This window comes from Lagopus muta, chromosome 1, assembly GCF_023343835.1.
Source record: "Lagopus muta isolate bLagMut1 chromosome 1, bLagMut1 primary, whole genome shotgun sequence".
Classification (NCBI taxonomy): Eukaryota; Metazoa; Chordata; class Aves; order Galliformes; family Phasianidae; genus Lagopus; species Lagopus muta.
This window is the reverse complement of record NC_064433.1, coordinates 966,619-987,154: the sequence shown is the minus strand read 5'-3', so window position 1 is coordinate 987,154 and position 20,536 is coordinate 966,619. Positions and strand designations below refer to the sequence as shown.

At 49.3% G+C, this 20,536-nt stretch overlaps 1 protein-coding gene and 1 long non-coding RNA gene across 10 annotated transcripts; one reads left to right on the top strand and one right to left on the bottom strand.

Annotated features, from left to right (window-relative positions):
• Positions 1–125: 125 nt before the first annotated feature.
• On the top strand, positions 126–19,839 carry LOC125703672 (uncharacterized). Its single transcript, XR_007380921.1, has 6 exons — positions 126–906; positions 2,173–2,221; positions 3,426–3,594; positions 3,975–4,079; positions 18,896–19,006; positions 19,439–19,839. It is a non-coding gene; the product is annotated as an uncharacterized LOC125703672 (long non-coding RNA).
• STRIP2 (striatin interacting protein 2) lies at positions 4,240–20,307 on the bottom strand. Of its 9 annotated transcripts, XM_048968444.1 has the most exons (21): positions 20,063–20,306; positions 18,920–18,989; positions 18,091–18,165; positions 17,881–18,015; positions 17,670–17,790; positions 17,025–17,093; positions 16,836–16,942; positions 16,620–16,747; positions 16,068–16,250; positions 15,314–15,537; positions 14,598–14,663; positions 14,165–14,228; positions 13,809–13,880; positions 13,505–13,579; positions 12,803–12,900; positions 12,477–12,603; positions 11,075–11,175; positions 10,468–10,534; positions 8,430–8,534; positions 7,981–8,185; positions 4,242–6,881 (listed from the first exon to the last, which is right to left on the bottom strand). In XM_048968444.1, the coding sequence occupies exons 1-21, from the start codon at positions 20,189–20,191 to the stop codon at positions 6,631–6,633; spliced, it is 2,472 nt and encodes an 823-aa protein (XP_048824401.1). In that variant the 5' UTR covers positions 20,192–20,306; the 3' UTR covers positions 4,242–6,630. The 9 variants fall into 9 exon arrangements, with proteins under 9 accessions (XP_048824373.1, XP_048824364.1, XP_048824357.1 ...); XM_048968407.1 differs by having other exon boundaries at positions 4,241–6,881; positions 17,881–18,165; positions 20,063–20,307; XM_048968400.1 differs by lacking the exon at positions 20,063–20,306 and having other exon boundaries at positions 4,241–6,881; positions 18,920–19,347.
• Positions 20,308–20,536: the final 229 nt, after the last annotated feature.

The window sequence follows — 20,536 nt, the reverse complement described above, 5'->3', positions numbered from 1 at the left end:
AGACTACGCATGCGCAATTGAAAGCGGAAGTGCCACCAAGCCCCCACCCTCACTGCGCGCATGCATAAGGAAAGGAAACAAGGCCCCGCCACCTCAGCCCACGCATGCGCAGAGGGGGGCGGGAAGTCATTAACAGTCGCCTCAGGAGGAGGGCGGGAAAACCGTTCCGCGGAGGCCCTGAGGGGAAACGGAGTCAAAAAAAAAAAAGCCTCCGGTTTTGTGTGTTTGAGGGCGGAAAGGCTCGGCGTGGGCTGTGTAGTGCTGGGGGAGCAGATCCTCTCCTTTGTGGCTTCAAGCTGCGCCAGGGGAGATTTATGCTACTTTTCTGAGTGGTCAGGCACTGGGATGGGCTGCCCGGGGAGGTGGTGGAGTCACCGAGCCTGGGGGTGCTCAAGTAGCGTTTGGATTTTGTGCTGAGGGACGTGGTTTAGTGAGAACTATTGGTGATAGGTGGACGGTTGGACTGGATGATTTGTAGGTCTTTGCCAACCTCGGTGATTCTGTGATTTGTGTTGGTGCTGAGAGCCCCTCCCTGCACATAGGATTCCAGATACAACCCTCCAGTGCAGAGCAGAGGGGAGAACCCCCCTCGTCTTTCTCTGACCACACTCTTAAACGCTCCCCAGGGTCCCATTGGCCACCAGGGCACACTGCTGCCTGTCGGTCCCCTTGCTGGTCACCAGGACCCCCAGGTCTTTCTCCTCAGGGCTCCTTTGCAGGCCCCAGCCTGTACTGATGCATGTGGTTATTCCTCCCCAGGTGCAGGACCCTACGTTGCCTGTGTTCAACTGCATCATGTTCCTCTCTGCCCAGCTCTGCCTGTCCAGGTGTCGCTGAATGGCAGCACAGCCTTCTGCTGAGCCACAGCCACTCCTCACAGCTTCGTACCATCAGCAAACTCTGAGGGTAAACTCTGTCCCATCACCCTTATCATTAATGAAGACATTGATCAAAACAGGGGAATGCTGGAATGGCTGTTTTCAACCCTTTTTTTACAAACTTCTTTCTTCTTTTCTTTTTTTTAAATTATTATTTAGTCAGTTTAGTTTTGGTTTTGGGAGAGGGTGGGAGGTGGTTTCTGTTCCATGTCTCACAGCACCAAGCTTCTGCAAAGTGACAAGAGTCCAAAGCACGAGTGGAAAATACCAGTAGGAGATGAATCATCTCATTTAAAAAAAAAAACTAGAAAATAACACTTCTTGATCACACCACTGCCAAACCCCAGCACTTCAAAGAAGCTTCCTAAATCACGGCTCTGTTTTTCTTAAACATTGGAATCTACTTTCTTGCCCATCACCCTTTAAGATGTGCCTTATCATATTTTCAAGCTTATCTTCAATATATCAGGTAGGAGTTTGGAGGTTTGCTGATTTTAGCACATTTTCCTAAGGAAAGGGGGTTTCACTGCCACATGGGTTGCCTCTTATCCATTCAGCCATAACTTTTGAACCAAAAGTTGGCAGATTCTGACCAAGCCTGACACAAAGATTCAAATATATTAATTTCCTGCAAGTTTCATGAAAACAAAACAGAGGCTATAAAACAAGTTTCTGGTGTCCAGAAGGCCAACGGTTTTACGTTCTGTCATCATGTTCTGTCCCCGGTGTGCTGGGTCACATCTTTTTTTTTTCCAGTATGTATCTCTTAAGATTCACTTCTCTTTGTACATTTGTGTAAAAATAGATTCATTCATTCTGAAACTAAAGGGAAATGGGGTGCTTTTGGACCAAAAGAAATCCAAAAGACATCTATTTAGTGGTTAATAACATCCACAGTATGGATATATATGCCACGGATTAACGAATTTCAATCCAAAAAGATTCACCTAGCAGTAATTCTGATGCATTAACACAGGTCTAATGACTGTCCCTTTGATGAAGAGGGAAAGCTGAGCCCAGCTGAGTGGAGAAGTGAGACCAGGGAACGCTGGAAATAACAACAGGGTCACCACTTGACACCTCAATGTCATCCAAATGTCGGTGCTGTGAATATGGTGCAGTACCTCTCTCTCAATCCAGGGGAAACACCTCTCTTGTAATCTGGGCACATTACATATTTTCAGGGATAAGTGATAAAACCTTGAAACCGTACATTTCCAATTCTTAAACTTCTCATGAGTGTTTCCTTTGCTCTAGAAGACACTAACTATTTCAATGCTTCTTTCTGTTGCAGGATCCAGAAGGTTTTGTTGCATCAGAGAAAGAGAATCGCTTTCTGATCAGTGGGAGTATCAGGCTTCACAGAGGCTGATGAGCACCTTATCTCCCTGTTCACACTCAGTGATGAGCTGCTGGCATTGAGTGGCAAAGGAAAATGAGGGATACTGTTACCCTGTATCATAGACTGAGCTTGTCAGGGTGATGCAGAAGGTGTATTGTAAGCTTAAGAAGTTCCTTACCACGTGAATAGGAGCAGGGCCTTCAGTATTGGATGGACAGGGCATGGCTGTGTTGTGGGTGTTGTGTTTTTGGTGGCTCAGCTCCCATTCTTTGTTGCGCTGCTCGCTGCTCTCCCGTTCCTGCCTGTATAAGGCCGCAGTAACTGGAGCAGTTTGCTTTCTGAGGTGGAAACAGCCCTGCCAGAACTTTCACTGCTGAGGGAAAGCTCAAAGGAATCAGAAGGAGCCAAAAAGGACGGGAGAAAACAGGAAAGGATGTGGTGGTGTGGTTCAGAAACGCTCTGCAGACTTTCTAAGTAGAGCAGTTCTGAATGAGGCTTGGAGGTAATAAAAGAAATCAAGAATGAAAAATGATAAATAATACAAAAATTCATATTTTTACTATGTTAATAGAAAAAAAGATGATGTTTAATTTTTATTAACAAACCACATGGCATGAAAGAAGCAATCATAATTATCTCCTTTTAGCAAAAACAACTGGCAAGATACATTTTTCTAACTACTCAGGGTAGAAAGAAGTAGCACTAATGACAACTGTGTCAGCAATATTAGATTGAGCACTCTGAAATCCCGTGAACTCAGCTGTTGGTTTTCATAAACACGTTTGAACCTGGCTAAGAAAAACAAGCTGCTGTTTGCACATTCAAGGCTTTAGATAAATAATTAAGGGAAGTTTGTGCAAACTGGGAGGATAATAAGCCTGACCTCATACAGTCACTGCTGTAGTTACAGTTTGATATATAAAGAGTGCACCAGCTCTGGGAGCTGGCAGGCCAGCACTTTTCACTGTCATTATAAGCTGCTCCATAAGCTGTGGAATTAATGACATCCTTCCCTTAGGGCAACTGGGGGCCTTGGCTGGGACCTTAATGGGGTCTCCCCCCCCCCCCCAGCTGTCAACTTTCACAACTCTTCAAGGGAACTTAGGGAATGTCTTTGAGGCCTTTTATCCTTTGCTCGACTTTGCATGACGTTGGCTAACCTGTTCATAAGCTGCTTGTAAGGTCTTTGCCCATTCTGTCCCTAGGAAATGAGGCTAAAAACAGAAGGAGAAAAATCTTCAGGCAGTAAAGAAGACAGCTTGCAAGCAGCAAAACTTTCTGCAGCCACCTGTAGGTTGAAGAAAAAGCTCTGCATGATGTTTGCAACAGAAACTGAGCACGCAGCCGTTCCTGGAACCAACAGCTGTGTTCGGGGTAAGGTAACATATATGGTTCCCTCAGCTGCACAGAAGCTATGAGAAACTTTGATCTGAAACTCATTTGTTCTGCATCAAAAGGAGGGAGGGGAGATTGAGGTCGGACATCAGGGGGAAATTCTTTACCCAGAGAGTGGTGAGGTGCTGGAACAGGCTGCCCAGAAAGGTTGTGGATGCCCCGTCCTTGGAGGTGTTCAAGGGCAGGTTGGATGGGGCCCTGGGCAGCCTGGTTTAGCATTAAACGTGGAGGTTGGTGGCCCTGCATGCGGCAGGGGGTTGGAGATCCATTGATCCTTGAGGTCCCTTCCAACCCTGGCCATTCTGTGATTCTGTGAAAATGATTCTCCCATAACTGCTGCCCTCCTACCTCTCTTTTAGGGAGATGGAAACCTTCACTGTGAAGGAGGAGGAATTTCCAATTGCTCAGGATGAAATATTTCCTAGCACTGCTGGAGAAGCAGCACCTTGGGCTCAGAAGTGCTGGTAAGAGAGTTTTCCAGAGGGGCCTCAGTGCTGAAACACCTTGAGGGAAAGTCTTGAGCTTATTGCATTGTTTGACTGACCCACGTCTGTTTGTAACTAGAATAAGAGGTTCCCCCTATTCCTGTTAAACTGGTGTGTCAGCCCCACAGCTGCTTTGCAGAGTGCAGTGAGAACAGTGGTTTTCATCACTTTCCAAAGCATGGCCTGCCTCAATAAAAGCGTGATAAAGCCATGATGGGGTAAAAGAACTTAAGTTAAAAGCTCTGCCTTCTCCTGTTTACTTTTTTTTTTTACACATGGGCTCAGTTTTCACATAAGGGGATGTCTACAGAGCTTCATTTTTTTTTTGGTGGTGGAAATAGTATTGAAGCATTACAGTTATTTCCACCTTTCTACCACACAGAGATTCAGTCAAGAATTTGTATTTCTGTTCTCAGTAAAGATAGAAAACATGGTAAGCTGTGGAACCCTCACATAAAGCACAGTTTAAATATAAAAGGTAGAAGAATGAACCTTAACGTCAAACAGAATAACCAGGACCTACACTAACACTGCAGGGAAGAGACCAGAAAAAAAAATGTTTTGAGGCAAATAAAAAGGGCTTTTCTAAGTTTGTGAGTTCAGTAATCCCAGCTACAAGATGCTGACCTGCAGGGAAATGAGGAAAGCTGCACATCTGGTAGGAAAATCAGAGAAATCATCACAGAGAAAATCCTGAGCTGTCCTGCTAGTCCTGGGCTCTGTATTTGCAGCATGGGGCTGAAGCCAGTGGTATTGTGTTGAGGGACATGGTTTAGTGGGAGCTATTGGGAATAGGTGAACGGTTGGACTGGATGATCTTTTAGGTCTTTTCCAACCTTGGTGATTCTATGGTTCTATGATTGCACATAACAGCTGCATTTCTACCACTTACAAATGCAACAGACCTGACTTCTTGGGTTAGTTTGAAGAGAGAGTTCTAAAAGGAAATAAAACCAACCAAAATTAGGATGTAAATTAAGGTGCACAAAGAAAAAAGTTCACGTGAATGAACGGACTTGAAAAGTCACTCTGGTTTATTGTGAACAGAAGCATTCTTAAAAAGGGTGAGCGGGTTTACTAATGGCAGCTTTGAAAAGTGCCTTTTGCAAACCACATCAATGAAACATTCTCAATTCAATTCCACAGCAATAAGCACAAATCCTGCCATGACAAATACCTGTGGTTTCATCACCTGCATGCTCACTGCATCGGTAGCAGCACAGTGGGGGAGAAACCCACTTTTGCTTGCACTATATTGACACATTTTTCTTTGACAAACTGATTTCATAAGGGAGGAAAAATTAGACCAGGATTCCCTGTGCATGGCTGACAACATTCTGTAGAAAAAGATATAATCTTTCATCTCTTATAATCTTTCATACCCTGTCACCATACTCACAGCTCGTTGTGTGAGTCTGAACGTTCTGGACTGCACCATCTGCTGTTTCTGTCATATGATGGCAGCAAAGTGGTACCTAAAGCACTCTTCCTCCCCGCTTTAAGACTCGGCACAAACATCCTCCCAGAGAACCAAAAACCCGTGCAAAAATCAGGTTATTTTCCAGAAGACTGTCTCCTGTAGGGCTGCAAAGGGTAAAGAGCAATGAAGAAAGCTCTCTGGAAACCTAACGTTGCAGTAATTATCTTTCAGAAACAATCAGCCTGCTGCATTTTATTTCCCTGTATGGACTTTGTAATGGAGCATCTTGCTTGATGAGAAAAAAAGCCTTTTTGTGTCATGTGTAGACATCCTATAGCGTGAGTCAGTAACTTCTGGGCCAATAATTCTGGACTTACAGCAGGTAGAGAGAAACATGGCAGTGAGCCTCCTCTGCAGCTCTTTGCCATGCAAGCTCTTTGTTCATTTTATTCTCCTAGCGATGAGCAGAGGTGAAGGAAGTGGAGCAATGTTAAAGGTAAATGCATTACTATCCCTAGCGACCAGTGCAAAAACCGTGTAAATCTGCTGAACAATCCCAGCAGTGATGCTGCCTTGGGGACAAGTGGTAATGTCATCCCCTTTGTCAGCCTTTTGGGACTGTCACAGATGGTGCCACCTATTTTGTGTTTTTTACTTCATCATAGCAGTGTGGTGCTTGAAGCACATCATCATAAATGAACAAATGAAAACACATCAGCTCAGCTTGAGGCATCTGGGTGAGATGAAGACTTATCAAGGCTCAGATACCCTTGCAACAGACTTAACGAGCTAAGGGACAGCACAGGCTCAGATCTCTCATACACAGTTGTAAATCTGCAGTGAAAACCAGGTGAGGCCACTCCTGAATGAGATGCCAGAACCTGGTCCTCGGCCTCCATGCAGCTCTGTTGGTACCTCATGGCCTCCAAGAGGTCACAACAAAGGGAAAACCTCCAAGAAAACGAGAGTCGAGGTGACTGGATGGTTACAGAGAGGCCTGGACGCTCTAAGAAGGTGATTTTCTTCCAGCTTTACTTAAAATGATCTTCCTTTCCTCGCTGTGTAGCACCTGGAGTCCCTGCTGGGATGGGATGGCTGACGTGGTGGCTCTCACTGGTAGCGCAGCAGCTCTTCCCAGCGGATGGGCTGGGAAAACACCTCCCTCTCCAGCCACAGCTCGTAGGAGTAGTGGAAGTCCTCGGGGAGCTCCAGCCGCTGCCCCAGCACGCTCTGCAGGCAGTTGTCCACCGGTGCAAACTCTGAATCCTGAGGTTTGTCGTATCTGCGGCTGTTGAAGGCTTCGATGCTGGCTCTCAGTGTGCATTCTTCAGCTTGGAAGTCCCACGGCCTCGCATCAATATCTAGGTTTAAGATCGAGCAAGACCGTAGCGTGGCGGAAAAAAAAGAAGGTTTGAACAAAAGGAAAGATGAAGGCTTTACAGCATTACACGCTTGTGTTATTCACCAGTTTGTTGTTCTTAATTCTGTGATAATTATTTGTAGCGAGTTCCCATTATGCAAGCATTTTAATTTGAAGTAATTAACTGAAACATATTAAAATTGCTTGTAAATTAAGCAGAGTTAGAAAGCTGCCTGTAGAAATGCAGTTGTTTCTGTTGTCTGCTTTGAAGACTCTGTGCAATTACAAAGCTACTTTGTTTGGAAAGGCCTCATCGCTTCTACTCAGAATCTCCACAGACTTCTAAAGGAGAGACCAAGATTTAAAGCACACTGCTAAAACATCACAAAGTTCATTGTAGCCTATTGAAAAAAAAAAACAAAAAATTGAAAATTTGGGCAAATTTAACAGTGTTGGAAAACTAACAATTGACTGTAATAACCACAGTACTTTAAATATGATAATATTGTGTAAACACAAAAAAGCAGTGTTTTATACTTGGCCTTTAGGAGCTCTAGCTCTAATGAACAAATCATTTGCTCCATAAAGATTTAAAAAATTCATGCCAAGGTCTCAGCAGCGCTCAAAGGATGGAAAAGCCTTCTAAAAATACAGATTTAGAGCACAGAATTGCTGTTTAAACAGACCAGCATGTCCAGCCTCTGCTTCAGCTTAGGATTCACAAGGATTCACAACCTTGGGCTGTAACCAACATCGTCTCTCTGGTGTGAAGTATGGGGCCAATTGCTTGGATGGCCCTCTGTGGCCATCCCAGGCATGCAAGTTTGGTGCAGAGCAGTTTGGTGCCTCAGTGGTGAAAGCAATCAATTTGGGAAAATGGAAATGGAGGCCTGGGTTTGGTAGAAACTCATCTTGGAGACCCGAGCTGACTGCATCCCATCCCGATCCGATTATTCCTCATGCAATTAGTTCCCTCCTGATGGTGCATTAAGGCTTCAGAAAAAGAAAACCCAGGTGCTGGCCCAAGCAAGTTTATAGCGTTCCAGCAGGCCCTAGGGCTAAACCTGCTCATGACCAGGACTCCTCCCAGCACAACTCACCGTTGCCATACGCCCAGTCGTCGTTCATGCGGTGCCGCACCTTCTGGTAGATGGCCGACATGGTCTTCATGTTGCTCTTTCTCCACTGGCGCCCCAGGTATTTGGTCTGGATCTTCAAAAGTTTGAGAACGTACAGCTGCATCATGGCCTGCTTCACCTTCAGAGCTCGCTTCAGTATCGGGGCCGACTTGAAGACTACCAGCATCTGCCAAAAAAAGGCATTGGAAATCAGCGCAAGGAGCTCAACAAAACAGTGGAAATGCTGCTGCCTGCACAGCTCCGGGCGGCACCACTTTGTGAAAGCATGTGGAAGACAAAGAACTGGTCTTTGTCCTTAGATGTCAACATTGGGTCCCCTGTTGTCCACATTGGCTTCACTCATTCATCAGTGGCTTGGATGAAGGAACAAATTGCCTCCTTGGCAACTTTACTACGGTGATCCTCCTTACCATTGTCCTCGAGTGCTTCCACTTGGTCAGCTTGTTGAGGATCCTCAGCAGGTTAATGCAGGAGAATAGGTTTCTCCAGCAGAACTGGTTGTTGTCTCCAGCTTCCTGCAAGCAAAGAGGGGAAAGCAGAGGCCTGAGGGTTCACCATCACACTGCCGATGGCACACGGAGACAGGGAAACCCTTCTGGAAAGAATCCTCAGTGCTTTAATTTGTGCTTCGGTTTAGAGTGTTATCCAAGAGAAATCACATTGCTTTGCCATGGGAAACATGTGTTTTAGGAGATTTGTACTGATTGTCTGCCAAGCAAATTACAGCCCAGTCATCACTGCTTAGCAAACGTTTTGTTGCCAATTATATAAATCAATTTGTAAATTACTACATGCTTAGAAGACAGTACGGATAAATAAGAAGAAATGACAAAATAATGAAGGATGGAAACCAGCAACATTTCTGTTGGGAGAACAAGATTTTTCTACAGCAAAGATCCTCTCCACCTTAAGTGCAGCCCATGCATTACTTTAAATACGAGCTGCATGTCAGCACCCCCAGCATCAGTGTGTGGAAGTGGTGCCCGTGGCACATCTGAGCACTAATTCCATCAGCACAGCCACTTGGTTTCTGCTTGCACAGCGCTGAGCACTGGCTCAAGTCCCACAAATAACCTATTTGGGTAAGAGCAGAAACAAGTGCTACTTATTTTATAGGCCACTTACAGCAGGCTACAGCCTTAATGACCACTGGAAAAATCACAGCCTGTTGAGCGTTCCACCTTCTGGGCATCCTCAGGTGGAGAGTGTGATTAGACACTGATGGAAGTGTCGGAAAACAAGATTTACCCAAGAAAATGCTGTCAGCATGATGTCTTTGTTCTTAAAGGTAAGCACCAACCATATCATCCCAGTAAGCAATGGCGAAAGCAGCGGCACGCGTATCATACTTTGCAGGCCAAAAAAGAAGGAATCTGCTGATAGGAGGCACTTAAATTCTGGGATCTGGTGAAAGCCACTCTGAGCAAATGCCCTTTTCTGCCAGCAGAGGCCATGGCTGTGCAGGAGGCTTCTCCCAACACGACCACCTCTGGATACTGCAGCTTGGTTATTTGTCCATTCCTGTGTAGGAGCAGCAGTTCCCACAGTCCCTACTCTGGAAACAGCACTGGTGAGCATGTCCTAGTTTTCCACAGAAGCAAACCAAGCACATCCTCCTGTGTGCAGCCCCCTGAAAGCATCATCATCTGTCACATCTGCTAGGAAATGTGTTAGGGCTGTGATGTTAAATCAGTGCATCGGAGTTAAGACAAACAAAAAACAGCATAAAATATTGGCTAAGGAACAGAAACTACATGCACAGACGTCACTGAAGAACCAGGGTGTGTTTGATTTCTATAAATGGGCACTGGATTTTTATAGAAATAGACCTGGCGTCATTGCTGGACCTGGAGGCAATAAATAAAACAAGGAAGTGAAGAAGGAAAGGAAGGAAAGGAGAAAAAAAATAGTAGTAAAAATAAAAAGAAGGGTAAAAAAGAGAAGGACAAAGGGAGGAGAAGAAAAAAAAAGGAGAAAGGAAAAGGGAGAAAGGAAGAAAGAAGGGGAAAAAGAAAAAGGGGAAAAAAGAGAAAAAAAAAAAGGAAAAAAGGAGAAAATAAAAAGGGAAAAAAGAAGAAAAGGGGGGAAAAAAAAGGAAAAAAGGAAACAAGGGAGAAGAAAAAAGGAAACAAGAATAAAAGGAAAAAATACACTGTGTGCCACCAGAGCTCACAGCAATGTGTCACTAGATGTCCCCATCGGGCCAACTTTGGCTCATCAAAACCACAGGAAGCCTTTCCCTTCATTTCTATGATTGCAACGTGTTCACAGCCAAGGAAAACAACAGAGGCTCGAGATTTTAGCAGCAGCAAGGAGAGAAATTTTCAAGTCTTTATCCAGGAAATTTTGGGGGCTGGCTGGATGCAAAGAACACAAGGAATAAAAGAAAAATCCTTCCTTGCCCGCCTGCATAGAGCAATACTGTCACAAGTGCTCTGCTTTGCTTACCAGGCTTTCTGCAGTGAGCTCAGGCAACTCGTGGACTGTACAGTGTGGGTAATCCAGGACAGAGATGCTATGGAAGATGAGAAAGAACAGACTCATTAAGGACAGTCGGCACGTGGGCCTAACGAGCGGAGCCCTCCCTGCTCCCAGGCATGCATTAGTGGGGACGCAGAGGAAGTGGATCCATCAGGACATGGCAGACCAGTTATTTGTGTGCATATTAAAAAACAAACAAACAAAAAGCAAAAAATCACTCATACAAAAAGCAAATTTTAGATTAAAATGGAAATATCTCACAGCAAGAATATTATCAGCAAGATAATGTGTGGCAAGGGCATCGAGGCTTGCCCAAGAAGATTTCCAAGCCTTCTGGGTCTACTGCCTTTGTAAGAGTAGCTAACCAAAAAACCCTCAAACGTACACATATCTAATATATAACATATGTGTGTAATAATAAAATGTACTCTACAGGTACATTTTATTCATATATATAAATGGGGTTTTTTGGGAAAAGCATCTGGCATGGAGAAGGTTCAGTGCCACGCACTGTACGAGCATCGTGCCGTATTTCCCACTGCAGCTTCCCTGGCCATCGCACGTGTGGCTGTACCTGTTCTTGGCTGTGATATAGGACATGATGTTTTGGTTGAAGAACTTCAGGATCAGCGGGATGCAGTTGGCAAACACCAAATGTTGGGACACGTACTCAAACTGGGGGAGAGAAGCGAAACGGGTCAGCGTCAACGGGAACAACTGGAAGCACGTGCTGGGAATTGCCATTTCCAGTTGGGATGGTTTGCTCTGAACCTGGCAGACCATCTTGTGCACAAGTCTGCTGTGTGTAAGGCTTGCATCGCATACAATGACTGCCAGCAGCTTGGAAAGTGCATTGCCATGCAGAATTTCATGGCAAGACTTTGGAAGAGGTGCACTCAGCGACTGCAGGTCGCCTTTCAAGGTAAAAGCTGTTGGAAAATGTTCTATATGGAAGGAAAAGGAGGAGATTAACTACTACAAAAGATATGGGATAACTTCCCTTCTGGCTTCTACAGAATGTAGGGGCTGGAAGGGCCCTCAGGGGATCATCTATTTCAACCTCTCTGCTAAAGCAGACTCCCTAGACCAGTTTGCACAGATCAGCTTCACAAAGAGCAGCCAGCAGCCTGAGAAGCTTGGACAGCTAACCCAAAATCAGAACTAAGGGGAAAAAAATTAACGAAACCCAACAACACACCTTCTCCAGACCTAACACTGGTCTGCAGGAGTGCTGCCACGTGGGAGAAGAAATGCAAGGAGCTGCTTTGGTGTGAAAAAAGGGACTGAATGCAAACTGGGATACAGGGGAACGTGGAACAAAGGTAAGATTGGAAAAAAATGTATTTTTTTTTTTTATTCTATCCAATCCAATCCAATACATGGATTTCTGTTAATCCTCCCATGTCATAGCATGCATGGGTTTGTATCACAGAGAAACCTCTTTAAAAAAGAAAATTAAAAAAAGAAAAAAAGGAAAGAGAGAAAGATGGAAAAAAAGAAAAAAAGAAAAATTTTAACACAAATCAAACTGCATCTATGACCCTGAGCTGGTTCTACTGAAACCAGAGCCCTGAGAGTTCAACCCTGCTGAGGAGCTCATGAGTCCTGCCCAGCCCCACTGCTCGTCATGGAGGTTGGGCAGAGCAGGAGGGATCCTGCCTAACTCCTCCCCACCCCTGCTGCCAGGAGAGGCTCTTTCTCCCGAGATCTCCAGAATTCTAACCTGATTAACCACAGCATGTGTTCTTCCACAAATCCGAGAGCTCTTTCCACATGAGTGGAAACCACCCTCTCAACACACAGCCAAAGATGTATTGCAGGCAGGTTATTTCTGCATGAGTAACACTCTGAAAATCATGTCCCAGGGCTAGGGTTCATCCCTACAATCCACAGCTCCTCTTGGAAACGTTTCCTGGAGAGCTCCTGTAAGGATGCACCAACCCCATGAGCACCAACCGTGCCTCCTCGGTGCTCACCTGGTAAATATGGTTCAGCTTGAAGTGCTTGAGGAGCAACAGCAGCAGCGCCGAGATGCTCTTCACGATAATCTCCTTGTGCCTGTTCACATCAATCCCCAGCTTCATGCTCTGCAGGACGGTGATGCTGGCGCGGTGGAGGAAGATGAAGGCTAACCATCAACCTGATGGGACCATCACTGACCCACATCCCTTGGACCATGCAGCCATCCCCACATCTGGAGCTCCGTGCCCACCTCTGGGGCCCCATGAACCTCTTTGCAACCCCCAACTTTCCTACTTGGTCCAAGGCTGAAACAGCTGGAGGTATTTCCTTGAGGACTTACGGCATCTCCTCAGGCAAGACATCTGCCAGGATGTTGATGGAGTCAGTCTTGGCCTTGGAGGTGGGTGCTGCAGCAAGGAGGATCTTCAGCAGAGCGATCTGCAGAGGAGGCAGGTGTGGAGGCAAAAGGGGAATGGAATCCCTTCCTTTTCCTTGAGACTGGACAACTTCAAGCCAGCTCTAGAAGGTTCCACCAGCCCAAGGTCCCCTCATGGTGATGGGCCAGCTGTGCCAACGCTCAGCTCTCCTTTTGTACCCAACTGCAGGCAGCAGGGCAGCTCACCTTTTGTATTGAGTTGATGCACTGAGCTCTAGTGGTATGGATAAAAGTGCTGCAGCTTAATGTGTTTAAATGTTTGTCTCTCCCTACAGATAGACTGTAGGTGCCCAAAAAGCACCTTAACACAGCTGAATTTTGAATTTTTAAAATTGTATCGTGTGGGAATCTCTTGAAGCCATAGGAAAGCTGGAAGGGATGCCTGCTGTCCTATCTCCAAAGACTGGACCATGCTCCTGGTTATCTGCCCCCCTTGATCCTATGGAACCCTCCTCTCGGAGATGACTTTCTACCCAGCTCTGCTCTGGATTCCCACCAAAATCCCAGCGTTCAGATCCCAAACACCCACAGTTATTTCTATTCTATTTTAATTCTATTTCTATTCTATTTCTATTTCTATTTTATTTCTAAGAAACACAGGCTTACCATATACTGGGGGAGATTGTATAGCATGGCTCGATACAAGACCTCACAAGGGGTTTCTTGGACTTCCTCTTCACCCTAGCACAGGGAAACATTAAAAACAAGGGGGAAAAAAAGTATTTCTGGTCTGCACACTTGAGATATGTCAATTATCTCCCTATTATCTCCTCAATTATCAACTAGGGGATTGGAATTAACGATTGGGTCACGATGTGGTGTTTGAGAGCATTGGAGGTGTGACCAGAAGGTACAGGTTTCTGTGGCATCTCTTCCCTGTGCCCACGTAGTGATGGGGAGCACATCTTACCAGAGACATGGGGCACTTCTCCAGCTCCTCTTCATTCTTGATCTGGACATCTGAGATGGAAACGTACTTGTGCTGGCAAAATACACAGAGGCAGAGCAATGATACAACTACAGGATGCAACACCAAGCAACGACAGCATTTGTTGAGCTTGCTGAGGACTGAATCTCCATCAGACCTTTACTGTGGGCTGACAGCACGCACGTAAGCAACTCCAAACCTTTTGTGAATGATGCATCACTGCATATGAAACTCGATGCCCTGCAGTCTCTCTATGGCCATGGTGATCTTGGCCAAAGATTCCCTCATTTCTGTGAGATCCCCATTGGTCTGATCCCATCTTAGAGCCACTGTCTCACCTGCTTCAGTGTCTTCACGCTCTCATGAATGGGCCGTGGCAGCCCTATCAGGGTCTCAGTGTCCCTGGAGGGGAAGGCAGAAGGTAAATACAAGGCTAGGATGAGATAATATGGGAGGTATGCCCTTAAAATGCAACAGGGGTCGTTCAGGTTACTAGGAACAATTTCTTCTCCAAAAGGAACCATGCAATGTGGCACCTGGGGACATGGTGGTGATGGGTTGATGGTTGGACCTGATGATCTTAGCGGTCTTTTCCAACCTTAATAATTCTATGACTGCAAGACTGGAGAGGAGATGTGGGGCACTTCTATCACATACGAACATCACACATTCCACACACAGCCCAGTCTCTGTGGACGCCTGCTGGCAGATAAATGGCACCGAGGGGAGCTGGGGGACAGGCTCTGGTGGCCCCTCACACGTGACACTCACTGTCCCAGAGTGAAGCCGATGAATTTGTTCCTGCTTGCCTCCAGGAAATGCTCAATGTCCTTCTGCCTGATGGAGCAGCAGAGAAATGAAATCAAAGAGGAAAACGCACATATATCTGAACTGCTAAGAAAGAGCATGGTGCAGGACAAGAAACTTTTAGCTTTCTAGGATCAATTTCTAGAGGTATTCATAGCTGCTGACTACAGCCACCATCGCTCACATTGGTTGGGAACAACGTGAACCAAAACTAGAGCTGAGCATGTTGACGTGGAGCGGAACGGCATCATGTGTGCTCCTGTGTTTCACAGGATGAGATCAGCAGCAAAAAGCTCACGTGGATTTGAGGGATGGGACTGAGGATTTCACCCTCTTTTCCACCCCCATATCATACGTAGCAGAACTGGCCTTGGAAGGGATAGCACCAATCCTTCATGCTGCGCCGTGTTTCTCCTGTTTCTCGCCCTCTACACAAGGCCCCTCAAGAAGATTTCATTTGGCCACACTCAATGCATAAGGGCCATGCTCATTAACCACAATTAACCCAGGGCACTGCCCTACCTAGACCCATTGCAGCTGGCTGGGAAAGCTCCCAGCCCACGCTTCCTATCCCTTCCCATTGCACCCGGGATTCCCCACATGGCATTTCCATGCATTGGCCAGCCCTGGCCACACTTGGCTAGGGCTGGGGAGGATGGCAATGACACCCCACGATCTACCTGACTTTGGGGGCCCAGGGCAGCCCTTTGGGGAACGACACCCGTTCAATAGGAGGGCGCTGGGCTGGTATGGTAGGGAGGAGAGCATCCCGCTCCATCAGGTCCAGCTCCCCCTCGATCCCACCATCCACTTCATCACCCTCCTCTTCATCAACTCCTGTTTCATCATTCTTGAAGGGGTCTCTCTCGTTGTAGATATCCAGGCTGTCTTGCTTCATCAGGGGCTGCAGCAGAAGTGGATGGAGAAATCAATGTCACGCCATGGAGTCCAGTTTCCTCCCAGCCAACAGCTCCTCACATCTCCATCCTAAAGGGCTGAACTCCCAGATTTGCCCTGGGTGAGAATTTCCCTTCTGGCTGCCACCAGAGCGCTGGACAAGAAACAACCCCTCTCTGTACAACAAACTCTCTGTCACCTCCTTTTCTGTTTTAATTACTGGGGCTACCACCCAACATCCCCCCCCCCAGCAAAAGAAGCATTTTCATCCTCTGACCACACCACCACAACACCAGGAACTGAGCTAAAAAAAGACAAGTTTGCTGCAAGCACTTTGGTCTCAGCGCTTATCAGCCCTTTGCCATAGGGTCAGGGCTGTCGGCTCGCTTCCTCCATCTTGAGTGCTTCACAGGGCTGATCTGCAGCAGCTTTTTATTTTTCAGCTTTTATGAGATGAAAAATGCTTAGAAAAGGGGGAGGAAAATGGGATCAAACCCATTGGAGAAGGGTTGGCCATGCCCAAGGAGGAGCCCTTACCCGCCGACTGCGGTGCCCACGCTTCTGCTGCTGCTCAGCCAGCTCAATGGAGCAGGTGGGCGGTGAGGCGGCACGCATGCTGCGCATCACCTGGATGCTGTCCTCAGGCAGGGGTGGCAGCCCAAGCTCCTCCCTCCTCCTCACCTTCATCACCTGCAGGGCTTCAAATCCTCCCAGCGTGAACTAGGGACCAAGGAGAGAGGTGGCAGAGTGGGGAGGGGATGAGCCCCAGGGCTGCGCAGCAATTCGGAGCTTCTAGGTGGAGGTTATCAAAGTGGGGAGTTGAGAAGGAAGAAAGCACAGCATTTCTCCAGCCTTCTTCTGCACCCTGCATCCCAGAAATCCCGAAAGAAATCATTCACCTTGTGCCATCCTAAATCACGGAATGGTTGGAGTCGGAAAGGACCTTGAGAGGTCACCCACTCCAACTGTGATGACAAGGACATCTAAAGCTCGATGACGTTGCCCCACTGTGCTTGGATTAAGCACTGGGTTGCATCCACCACCATCCCCTGCATTCCCAGTGCCTAGAAAAGGAAATTGGGCACCCACCAGGAGCACCTTCCAGAGCAGGAGCAAGACCTTCTTCATAGGAAAGTGTGGAGCGTGGCCGCTGCAGAACTTGGTCACCATGGTGAAGAGCAAGAGAGCGAAGGGCTCATCGGAGCGCATGGGGAAACCTGGCAGGGAGGGAGCAGGAGCGAGCTTGGGGCCGTCCCCATCGCAGGGCTCTCCCCACCGAAGGATGCCGTGACCCCCGTGGCTCACTCAGCTCTGTCCTGAAGGTCTCCCGGCAGGATTTCCACTCTGGGGGATCCGTTTCCAGTTCCACACGGATGTTCTCCACCAGCAGGTACATGACGCTGAGCAGCACCCTTATGGGACAGCGCGGTGGGGACGTGACACGTGGTCCCCCCAGCCATCGTCCCCAGCGGATCCCAGTGCCACCACGGGTACCTGAGCTCGGTGCTGTCGGCCAGTGAGATGGCTGGCTTCCGCAGCGCACTGCTGCACGCCTGGCTGTTGCTGTGGGGAAGGGGAAGAGCTCAGCGGGGCGGCTCCTCATCCTCAGCCCACTCCCAAAATACAGCCGTGGTGGTCGGGGAGGAGAAGGAGGAGAAGGGATGAGATGAGGAGAGTGAGGAGGACAGGGAGGAGAGGAAGACGAAGAAGGTGAGGAGAATAAGATGAGAGGGAGGAGGAGAATGAGGACAATAAGGTGAAGAAGAGAGTGGAGGAGGATCAAAGAAGGAAGGAGATGAAGAAGAGGAGGACGAGAATAAGATGAAGAGTGTGAGGAGAATGAAGACAAGGGCAGAGAAGATGAGGAGAATAAGATAGAAGAGGGTGAGGAGAATGAGAAATAATATTATGAAGAGGGTAAGGATAATGAAGAGGAATAAGATGAAGGGTGAGGAAGGATAAGGGTGAGGAAGATGAGAATGAGATGAAGAAGGTGAAGGATGGGGAGAAAGAATAAGATGAAAGATGAGGAAGAGAGGAAGATGAGGATGGAAAAAAGACTGAGATGAAGAGGAGGCTGCGGAGGAGAATAGGATGAAAAGGAGGGTGAGGAAGGTGGGAGCTGCGGCGCCCTCTCACTCGATCTCCATGCTGAGCAGCTCCAGGAAGGCGCTGAAGGTGCCCAGCTGGTACAGCAGGAAGCTGTTGTGCCGTGACCAGTGCAGGACATCGCCTTCGCTCTCACAGTCTCCAAACACTCCTGGGGAGGCCCAGGGAGGAATGTGGTCAGCGAATGCTGCCCTGCGACCCCCCAGGACCCTTATGGGACAGAGCTGGGCCTGGTGCTCACCCTGTGCCAGGTAGAGGATGGCCCGCGCCGCCCGCAGCCGCCGCTCCCTGCTGACCACCTCCAGCCCCTCCAGCAGCCGCAGGATTTGGGCCCTCTGCTGCGCTGTGTCCAGCTCTGGCCACTGCCGGCCCCGCGCTGCAGAGGGCACAGAGCGATGTGTGGGCCGTGGGGCAGCCCTGTGCCGTGGGGCACTGAACACAGAGCCCATACCTTGGGGGCAAAACTCCTCCTCGAAGCATCGCCGGTTGGTGCTGAGCTCGGGCTCCTCGGTGTAGCTGTACAGCTCTGCTGGAACAGGGTCAGCCGTTACCGGAAGGGTTTTCACCTCTTTTATCACCACCAAATTCCTCCTATGTGCCCAAGATGTGGAGCAGAACCCCAGCCTTGTCCTGGAGCTCTCTTTGGAAGCTCCACTGGGCACTGGGCTCCCATTCAACGCTTCCACATCCATCCATTCAGTCCCATTTCGCATTGCCATGGGGCAGTGGGAACACTGCAGATATCCCAGCGTGGCATTAAAATCTGATATAACCCAAATGGGAGCCAGAGCCTCACAGCAGCTCTCCTGGTGGGTGCTCATGGGGCAAATGGGGACAGTGCTGATATCTCAATGTCCCTGAGCTCTGCGAAATGGGATCAAACAGGATGGGTTTAGGATGCCAAAGGGAGTTCTAAAACTCCATTGGGCATCCTAAACCCATCCTGTTTGATCCCATTTTGCATTGCCATGAGGCAATGGGGAGACGGCATGGATATTCCAGTGTGGCATAAAAACTGGGACCCAGAGCCATGCAGGAACCCTACAGCCACTCCTAGGGGAACTTCCCCCCTCTCCCCCTCCCCCACTGCCCCATTGCATCTGCAGTGACATAGGAATTTTTTGGAGAGTCATTTTGCCCAGTAATTTTGCAAACAGCTCCAGGATTTGGGGTTTTACACTGTTCCCTATACATTCCCTATGCTCCTATGTCATTAACCCCCCCGTTAACTAAACCCTCCTCTCTCTCATTACCAGGATGCTGCCACCCCACAGCCCCACCTGCCAGCTCTGCGCCGCGGCTGTCGGTGTCCCCGTACTCGAACTCCACGGTGGGGAAATCCACAGAGCCCTGCGTGTTTGGAAGTGGTGCGTAAAAATAGCAGCGAGCCCTGGCTGCAAACAGCCCCGTGCACGCTGAAATCCATGGCTTGCTCCCTGCCAACAGCCCCACACGTGCTCTCCATTTCTCCCCAGCCCCAAAACCTCCCGGCTTTAAATCCACGGCTTGCATCCTGCACGCAGCCCCATTCACGCATCCCCGTTCATCCCGACGTAAACCCGCAGCTTTTACCCTGCCAACAGCCCCGCGCGCGGACCGCAGTCCTTCCCGTCTGAAATCCATGGCTTCCATCCAGCTCACAGCCCCATGCACGCATCCACACAGCCCCACCTGTGCTCCCCAGTTCCTTCCAGCTTAAATTCCAGGGTTGTCCCTTCTCCCTGCGTCCCTCCCCAGGTCTGCAGACCACCACCCCCCCCCCCCGCCCATCGCCACCCCGCTTCCCCCATTTCCCGCAGCGGGAGCGGAACTGGAGCGTGAAACCCCGGGGAGGGAACGCATGAATGGGTCGTGGATGGCACTTCCATCGCTCTCCTCTGGCTGTGGGGCGCAGCGAGGTGCATCGGCCCCATTCCTATGGGTACCCCCGAGATGCGCAGCACGGGGCTGAGCGCTCTGCACCAAAACTCCGCTTTTTTCGCCCCGTTTGTGCAGCCCAGGGCTGCGGATCCCCTTCGGGATCCTAAATCCCAGAAGGAATTCGGGACTAATCGGATCAGGGGGGCCACGAAGGGGGGAGTAAAGCCCCGGCGCACCCAACACAGGAGCCCACTGTGGGTCATGGCTGCTCCGCAGCGATGGGCTCAGGGCCCCCCGGTGCCGTTGTGCCGGCTGTCGGGGTGCGGGGAGCAGCCACGGGCTCTGGGGGGGCATTGGGGTGCGGGGGGGACACGACACAACTAGGATAACCAGCGCTGTGACCCTGGGGACCGTTCAGGAACCCCCCCCCCCCCGGACCAGGACCCCCCCGGACTCCCCGTGCCTGTGGGATGGAAGCACGCACCCACAGAACAACCGACCCCCCCCTCCCCACCCGCAGCTCCTCAGCGCTCCCAGCCCCATTTTGTGTCCCCCGTCCCCACCTCGGACTCCTTCCGCTGTCCCCTGAAGAGCTCCCGGCCCTTGGCGGGGGGCTGCGCTGCAGGCTGCCCCATTCGGGCCCTTCCCACGTTGGGGTTCGGGTTCGGTGCCCCCCCCGCCGCCTCCTCCATGCGTTGCGCCCTCCGCGCCCCTCCGCGCACGTGGGGGCCGCGCCTCGCGCCCCGCCCCCCCGCTCCTATTGGCTGTTCCGTTGAGGGGGCGGGGCTTGGAGGGGGACACACCTCCTCACCCCGTCCTGCTATTGGGTGGGGTGGGGTCTATGGGGGTGTTGGGGTGTAGGGGGGGCACCGTTGAGACGAAGGATACCGGGAACAAGGGGTGCTGGGGGGGGGTACGTGTTGGGGGCTGGGGAGGCTGTGGGGTGACCCTGTAGGGTGGGAGCTGGAGGCTGTCAGTGAGGCAGTGGGTGGAGGGGAGGGCAGTGACCCCACACTGGTGCCATACAACAAATATTT

What these genes read in the sequence shown, in the direction of transcription:
- STRIP2 (XM_048968383.1), bottom strand. Translation starts at nt 19,271, where the DNA reads ATGGAAGCCATGGATTTCAGACGGGAAGGACTGCGGTCCGCGCGCGGG. An exon ending in CATCCTCTACCTGGCACAGG is followed by an intron (nt 17,791 to 17,880) that starts GTGAGCACCAGG and finishes GGGCCTCCCCAG; the next exon opens with GAGTGTTTGGAGACTGTGAG. An exon ending in CCCTGGGCCCCCAAAGTCAG is followed by an intron (nt 14,664 to 15,313) that starts GTAGATCGTGGG and finishes CTGCTCCATCAG; the next exon opens with GCAGAAGGACATTGAGCATT.